The sequence below is a fragment of the Limulus polyphemus genome, unplaced genomic scaffold (assembly GCF_000517525.1).
Source record: "Limulus polyphemus unplaced genomic scaffold, Limulus_polyphemus-2.1.2 Scaffold3645, whole genome shotgun sequence".
In the NCBI taxonomy this organism is placed as follows: Eukaryota; Metazoa; Arthropoda; class Merostomata; order Xiphosura; family Limulidae; genus Limulus; species Limulus polyphemus.
In genome coordinates this window covers 9078-17389 of record NW_013669255.1, presented here as the reverse complement: position 1 = coordinate 17389, position 8312 = coordinate 9078, and the positions used below count along the sequence as shown (strand labels likewise).

Here is an 8312-nt window from a genome sequence, read left to right as displayed (position 1 = left end):
ACTTTTAATGGGTTTACGTTTAAAGTACTTTTAATGGGTTTACGTACAAACTACTTTCAATGGGTTTACGTACAAACTACTTTAAATGGGTTTACGTAAAAGTAGTTTCTGTATAAGACAAAAAAGTTCCTTTAATCAAATAAAAAGTCTCTTCGTTAGAACGTACAATTATTTTGTTTATGCTGACTTTGGTCAGATAAATGCCTTTTCTTAAAACTCAAGCCTAGTCTTCATGAAAATGCTACCTTTTCACTCCGTTAGGGGGCGAGCGTAGCCTAATGATTAGTATGTCGGGCTGGACTACATATGCAGCTGAACACTCAGTTTTAGCTGTGAGGGCTTTATAATTATGGCAGTCGATTTCATTATTCCCTTAAAGAGTAGCCGCATAGGCGGCAGATGTTGCTACTTGATTTCCCGTGCTCTGGTAAGCAATTCTGAATTAGGGGATACCTGTGCCTGGATCTTGGGGTCTCTGACTGGCTGTTTAACTAGTGTCTCTTGAGGAATAGATTGAAAATATTAGACATGATTTAGTCAGACTTGTTCGTAAAAAGCGATTAGTATACTTTCAAAAGAATCTTCAGTCATTTTGTTATACATTTTACATTTTAAGATATGCATTCAATTATTTCACATCCGTGATGAACTATGGGACGTAACGTGATGTTTCATCTTTTAAAACCCTTAGAAACCTCACATAATTTATTGAACTTGTCATACTTTCAGACTGCTGAAGCAACTGCATTTTCTGATAACATTTTTTTTCTATTGAATAGGCCTGTAACCAGAACGCGACGGATTTCAGACTAATACAGTGTTCCAGTTATAACAACCGCAAGGTGGCGGGTCACTTTGTCAAAGAATGGTTGGCTGATCTTGGACGTAAGAAATATTTCGAAACATTCGACAAACTGTATATGTATAATCTAAACCAAAAACAGCTTAACTATTATTAAAAAAAAACAAACGTGGCAAAGAAAAAAGGTTATATAAACAGCGATTAAAAGAATTTATATCCAATTTATTATTGGATAGAAACAAATAAAAATCCTATAACCCGAACGCTTTCTTAAGGTGGACCTTTCTTCTTCAGGGGCAAACTCGAACTATTCCCAGTTTGCCCCTGAAGAAGAAAGGCCCACCTTACGAAAGCGCTCAGGTTATAGGGTTTTTCTTCATTTCTATTCAGACTTCTTGAACCTACGCGTTTTTTTAACATCATCAATATTATTGGATACATAGTTTAAAATTGTTTGCTATAAAAAGTAAACTCTATAGTTGGTTTTAAATAATTTTGTTATCATGTTTGTTAATTTTATTAGTACTAATGTACAGAACTGCTTTCTTCTTTTTCTTTTCTTTTTGGACAGCCAAATAAATAATATTATATATAATATTTATGGCATAAATATTTATTTAATTCACGTGTTTTCGAGTGCGTAATATCATACTAGAATATATATTTCTAATAAGATTATGATTAGAAACCATTTTTGTTCGGATCTGTAGTTAAACTATCGATGTTTATACTGTATTTGAAAAAAGTTTATCTCGGGTTAAATCAACCAGTTACAAGCTCCATTAGATTAGGATAGGGGGGGAGGGGGACAACTCGGATCTTTTGTAACCCACTACGTATCGTTCGTGAGTCTTGCTTAGTCAAACTGGTGTGGTGGGGTGAAAGTTTTTTCTGTATAGAAATTACTGATGATAGTAGCTTAAGTCTGTTTGTAATAAATCTTATATGAAAGATATCTTGATGACTTCATCGCACAAACTACGGGATATCGTACATAAAACTGTAATCTGCCAAAGTTCAATATAAACTGGTACCCCGCCAAGAAATATTGTTTACAATAGCTCTTGCAACAGAAAAACCAAAATGGCAGTTTTTGAGTGAAAAGACTCAAACAGTTAGATTACTTGTTTAAGATATATACATGCATTTTTATCATTTATTTTGTCATCAAAAAAATGCAACTTACTAATAACAAATAGATTTACAATTATGTAGAAAATACTTATTCACAGTTCAAATTCAAATGCATGTCAATATAAAGCTGCCGTGCACTACAATATTATATTAACACATTAATATTTCAAAATAAACTGAGCGTGTGTATGTCCTTATTTAAAAACAGGGCCGATCGCGAATCAATGATTAGCGTTCCTGACTGTGGATCTGAGCTTCCGTGGTTCGCGTCTCGTTACAGCAAAGACAAAATAAGTTGCGTTTCGCACTTTGGAGCCGTGGGTGCGTTATAAGAGTGAAGATAAAATCCAACAATCTGGTCTATCAAGAGTTGGCGATGACTGGTGTTGAATATTTACTTTCTCTTTCTCTTGTATGTCACTTCAAAATTATGAGTGGCTAGTGCAAATAGTCCTCGTGTATCTTTGCGCGATCACCAAACATGCTCGCCCTTTCAGCCGTGGGGGCGTTATAATGTAACGGTCAATCTCACTATTCGTTGATAAACGAGTAGCCCAAGAGTTGGCGGTGGATGATAATGACTAGCTGCCTTCCCTCTAGTCTTTCACTGCTAAATTAGGGACAGCCAACATAGATAGCCCTCGTGTAGTTTTGCGCGAAATTCAACAAAACAGCATTTTCAGAATATTAGTGCAATAACTGAAGTTTGGACATTTCAAATAAAATAATCGAGCATTGAAACAGTAGTTAACCTGTCAAGCTCAAAGATACCAAGATGGATAAATATTTTTTTCCTTTATTACAGGTGGTAACCCTTGTGAATTAAAATGTCAAGCAAAAGAACATCACCTGGCGTATAGCTTTGGTAAAGTTGTAGATGGGACAAAATGTAAGCCTGGTGGAAAGAATGTCTGTGTAAACGGCCGTTGTATGGTACGTATTTTCATCAGCATTGGTTACTGCTATACAGAGGTGTATTTTGAGCTTAAGAGCTTATTTGATTTCAAAGTAAACATGTAAATTAGGAACTCAATCATTGGTTATTTTGAAGACTTATTTACCAAAGAGAAGTGGTGTTATTATTGCAACTGAAGGGTCAATTTCATATGAAGTTGGCAAACTTCTTAATGTTTTCGTTGTCAAGCAAAAATAAGTCGTGAATGGAATCGAAAATTAAGGTGGAGTTGTCCATCAAATAATATATCTTATATTTTATAAAAAAAAGATTCTTTAACAATGTTTATAATTTATAAATCTCCTCGTTAAATGTAGTTTGTATTTTTTATGTGTAGCCCATAGGATGTGATGGCCGAATTGGGTCTGATAGAACCATTGACAAATGTAGGATTTGTGGAGGTCGAAATCTTACGTGCATCCATTACAAAGATGTATTCCATGGTCAAAAGTCCTTAGGCCACATTTCCAGTATCCTAAAAAACTCTTCATTGTATAATAGTGAGTATGGTACTTTTTTTATTCCGGTGTTATGTTTATAATAGTGCCACGTCAAGAAATTTATCACGTAAAAACGTAATTTAACTATACTTTGATTATTTTGAATTTTTATCAACTCAAGCTTAAAGTTAAAAGAGCATTTTTTATTTAAGTTATTTTTATCACCAGTTTTACAAATATATATGTATGTCGTTTAGATTGTTATACAAAGTGTAGCTTTGAAAGTTTCCAACCAAAGTAGTTAATGATTAATATTTATCTCTCCTACAAACTGATAAAACTTATAAAAGGCCCTTACATTTTCAAGAATAAAATACTTCAAAAATGACGATCTCACAACCTTATCTTAATGAAAATAAATTCACATTTACAATTGTTTGAAATTATAAATTCTGTATTTCAGCTTTGATACAAAGTGTTATTTACATCTATACTGTGAAATGCTGTTTACAAAATGTTGCCGACATAATGTTTTGTGTTTCAAATCTTTCTCTACGATCAAATAGGACACAAGTAAATAAATGTTGGATTTCTGTAGATTTAAGAGCTTTCTAATCATGAAAGGTTGGTTCTGAATACAATTACTTTTCGTCTTTTTTAAACAAAAGTTATTTTTCAAATTTCTTTCGGTTGAACCATTAAAACGTACATTTTCTAGTATTCTGAATTCGAGTTGAATAATCATCTCGTAAGTTCACATCAAAATTTTCGGAAGTTATTCTTAGAGATGTAATGTAACACAATCCATGTTGAGGCACTTTATAAATATCGTATATTTTATCCACAGTCTTTATTTGTTTGTTATTCAGCACAAAGCTGCACGATCGGCTATCTGTGCTGTGCTAATGCGAGTATCGAAACCTATCTTTAGCGTTATAACGCCCTCTTCAGTCTTACCGCTGAGCCATCGGGAGCTATCAACAATTAATAAAAATATTAAAATATGATAGATTTTACCGTTTCATCGATAATCCTGTTATAAGTGTAAGCACTTATCTTTTATGTTTTTTTTAAACTTGGGGTATTGTAAATAAATAAATAAATACATAAAAAATTATTTTACTTTTTTACAACTATCTTTAACTGTAACAACAAGTATTCATAATACCACCAAGGATGCTATCATCACAAGCTTTATTATTTTTTAAAATGCTACATTCTATATTTTGAAAAACAACAACAACAACCATAAAACCAACAAGAGCATATAAGTATGAGATCCATAGACCAATACACCACTGTATCTCCTAACTTTCAACAATACACGGTTGTATCTCTTAACTATCAACAATACACCGTTGTATCTCTTAACTATCAACAATACACCATTGTATCTCTCAATTATCAACAATACACCATTGTATCCTTTAACTATCAATAATACATCGTTGTATCTATTAACTATCAACAACACACTATTGTATCTCTTAACTATCAACAATATAACGTTGTATCTCTTAACTATCAACAATACATCACTGTATCTCTTAACTATCAACAATACACCATTGTATCCTTTAACTATCAACAATATAACGTCGTATCTCTTAACTATCAATAATACACTAATGTATCTATTAACTATCAACAATACACTATTGTATCTCTTAACTATCAACAATATAACGTCGTATCTCTTAACTATCAACAATACACTATTGTATCTCTTAACTATCAACAATATAACGTTGTATCTCTTAACTATCAACAATACATCACTGTATCTCTTAACTATCAACAATACACCATTGTATCTCTTAACTATCTCATTAAAACTTTTGAAAATCTTGCATATGAAAAATTCATGATTAATTTCTACAACAAATGTTCTTAGACTAAAACGAGTTTATATATATTATAGAAATGTTCCATTATTGCTAGAAGTTATGCGTTATTTTTAGATCCATGTGAAACTTTTCTTTAACAAAGCTTTTTAAGTAACTTTAAAGAATTTTAAAAATAGATTTTTGTGCATACCGGCCAGTTTAGTTAATGTAGTTTTTGTACCTAATACGTATAATCTCTTATTTTCAAAATGTATTTTCAAATAGTTAAAGTTATTGTGACTTTATGACGTTTAAATTCCTTTAGCATACACCCGAAACAAAAAGTATAGGTGTTATGATGCTGGTTCATGTTATTCCGTTCTTTTAGTACTCGCCCCAAAAAACTAATGAAGGTGTTTGTGATGAAAATTTTTGTTATTCTACTTCTCAGCATACTCCTACGCTTCCCAAAATATTGTTGGAGTTAATCATGTTATTGTTTTTCCATCCCTCAGAATGCTCCCGTCATCCCTAAAAATTATTCTTACTTAGTTCTTGTTATTCAGTATTTCTGCTTGTTGCTTCAAGATTATTTTAGAGGTTTGTGATTCTCGTTCGTCGTTTTTAGTTGAGAAACTATCTAATGGTCATGTGTGGTGGACAATCAACTGTGGTTGTCAAGCGTGCGACTGCGAATTAAGAAAATGTGACGAACTTTAAAAAAAGCATATTTGTACAATTGGATCAACATTATTCAAATCTAATGTCATGGAAATTATGAAGTTAAAAACACAACAATTGCCTGACTTTTGTAAAATCTAACTCTATTTTCTTTTTCTTTTAATTCCATTATCATGATCAGTTGTTTACAATTGGACATTACGGTAAGACACACAATATTTTATACCAAAAAAACAATAGTTAATATTAAATTAGGCTTACTTATAGCAGAAAAAATGTATAATACGCTACTGTAGAATATTCATTATTGTTGTTATGCCTGAATTTACATTTATTGTTTGAGATTAAGAAAACAACCCCGCATATTTGTTTTTCTCTTCAGTGGTAGGTTTCAAACATACTGTACTGTTCCATAAAACACAACATGAGAAATATTATAACTATCACTTCCTTAATAATCATTAACAATAACCTTATTTATTTTATCTGTTTATTTTCTGTAATGATTTTTTTTCTTCAGATTTTGGTCTAGGATACAGTGATGTTGCTATAATACCCGCTAGGGCTACAAATATCCTGATCTTAGATTCCAGCAAAAACTTACTAGGTAAGATCGTAAAGTCACTAAGATGTTTTAATTTATCATGTCTAAATGGGTTAATCTCAATTCAAAATAAAAGTCCACGAAAGTATTTTAAAACATAAATTATATAATTTATCTCAACTTATTTTATTTTAATTAATTAAACATAAAAAAGGTCTACCCCTTAAAGATTTTCTTTTCGAAAATTGACATCATTGCCTAAAGTATATTTAAAACAAAACTTTTAGGTTGCTCCATAATGAATTTTAATTGTAATTACTAGTAATCAACTGTAGATAAGTGTGTGTTTGATTTAGTAGAGGTTTACACATCAGGAATGGAATATTTGTTTCATAAATTATTGATACAGCTTTTTTATAGTTACTTTTCTTCTGATCATTGGTATAGCCCTAGCGGATGAAAAAGGGACGTTCATTATCAATGGAAACTGGCTGATTGATTGGCCAGGAAGTTATCACGTGGCTGATTCAGTGGTGATTTACAACCGAACCAATGACAGTGTCGAAACAATCACCATCCCAGGTCCAATAAATCAAAATATTTACGTAATGGTAACAACCGATTACTTTTCTTATCAAAAATATCTTTTTAGAAAAAAAAACAAAAAACATTTGCCAACAACTTTATTACTGCAGTTAATTGGATACACGAGTAATTCAAGATCACAGTAATTTCATATTACTCAGTCCCATTCTTAATGGCAGTAATTTATTTCTAATATAACTCCTTTTAGTGACACGAAATGAATTATTTATTAAGCTCATCTTTGAATATGTGCTAATGTTAATATACTAAATGACTTTTTTTATGATTCTCTAACACAGGTACTGCTTAAAGAACCGAACCCAGGTATAAGATACGAATATTGGCTACCGAAAGAACACTACCCTATCAAACAGAGGAAATTCCCCACATCATCACAAAATATCGTCTCCTTATCGCCCACAACTCGTCAAAATGATTCAAAAGCTTTAATCAATTCAGTTAGAAGTAGTTATCGTCGCCATGGATACACAACTTCATCAGTACGTAACACACCGCGTTATGGTTTTCGTAAAATATCATCCTCATCAGCCACAACATGGCATCCATATCACAGCCATTTTCGAAATATTATTACTTCTACAACGCCGTATCCTGATCGATACAAACACAAAAGAATATCGGCCGGATTCACGACAAAAGCGACGTCACATTCCGATCGAAGGGTTAAAACACATACGAAAAAGAGAACAAAACATCGTAGTCAATATAATTATCGAGCAGCCTCATCTACCGTGACAAGAATGACGCATCATCCTGGTCGTTACCACGGGGTTGCAACCTCCACAACAAACACGACCCCGCTTCCTGGTTTCCATGGTTACAGAAAATTTATCAATCGGGAAAAAAATAACTTTATAAAAGCGTATGATAAAGACTCTACGCCTTTCACCAATTTTCAGTTTTCCAGGATTTCTAACAAATGGGAAAAAGTGAGCCCAAACAGAACAAATACATTGACTGTAACAGCAGTTCCAGACGTGAAAACAACGATACCACCTTTTAGGAGGACTCACGCGCCACATTTTACATTCAAAAGTAAGGATTGTATTTTGATATAGAACTAAATAGCTTCAATACAATACCCAACTCACATCAAGTGTTGCCAAAAAAGGCCTAAAAACAACGCGTAAGAAATAAAAATAATCGTCAGAATTACACGTTTGTCTCCCTAGTCTTCTGAAAGGTCATAACTTGCTAAAAGCAAAGAACACGATGGCTATTACCCAAATAAACCATCAAATACAGTTACCATTTTCGCCCTTTCAGCCGTGGGGGCGTTATAATGTGACGGTCAATCCCACTATTCGTTGGTAAAAGAGTAGCC

At 32.6% G+C, this 8312-nt stretch overlaps 1 protein-coding gene across 1 annotated transcript in view; it reads left to right on the top strand.

Annotated features, from left to right (window-relative positions):
- LOC106469762 (ADAMTS-like protein 5) overlaps positions 1 to 8312 on the top strand; it is a 48570-nt gene that overhangs the window by 37126 nt on the left and 3132 nt on the right. The window contains exons 4-9 of the mRNA XM_022398317.1: positions 780 to 885; positions 2742 to 2869; positions 3229 to 3391; positions 6359 to 6445; positions 6830 to 6993; positions 7267 to 8023. Coding sequence (XP_022254025.1) covers positions 780 to 885; positions 2742 to 2869; positions 3229 to 3391; positions 6359 to 6445; positions 6830 to 6993; positions 7267 to 8023 — 1405 coding nt within the window. The remainder of the gene's footprint in view (positions 1 to 779; positions 886 to 2741; positions 2870 to 3228; positions 3392 to 6358; positions 6446 to 6829; positions 6994 to 7266; positions 8024 to 8312) is intronic.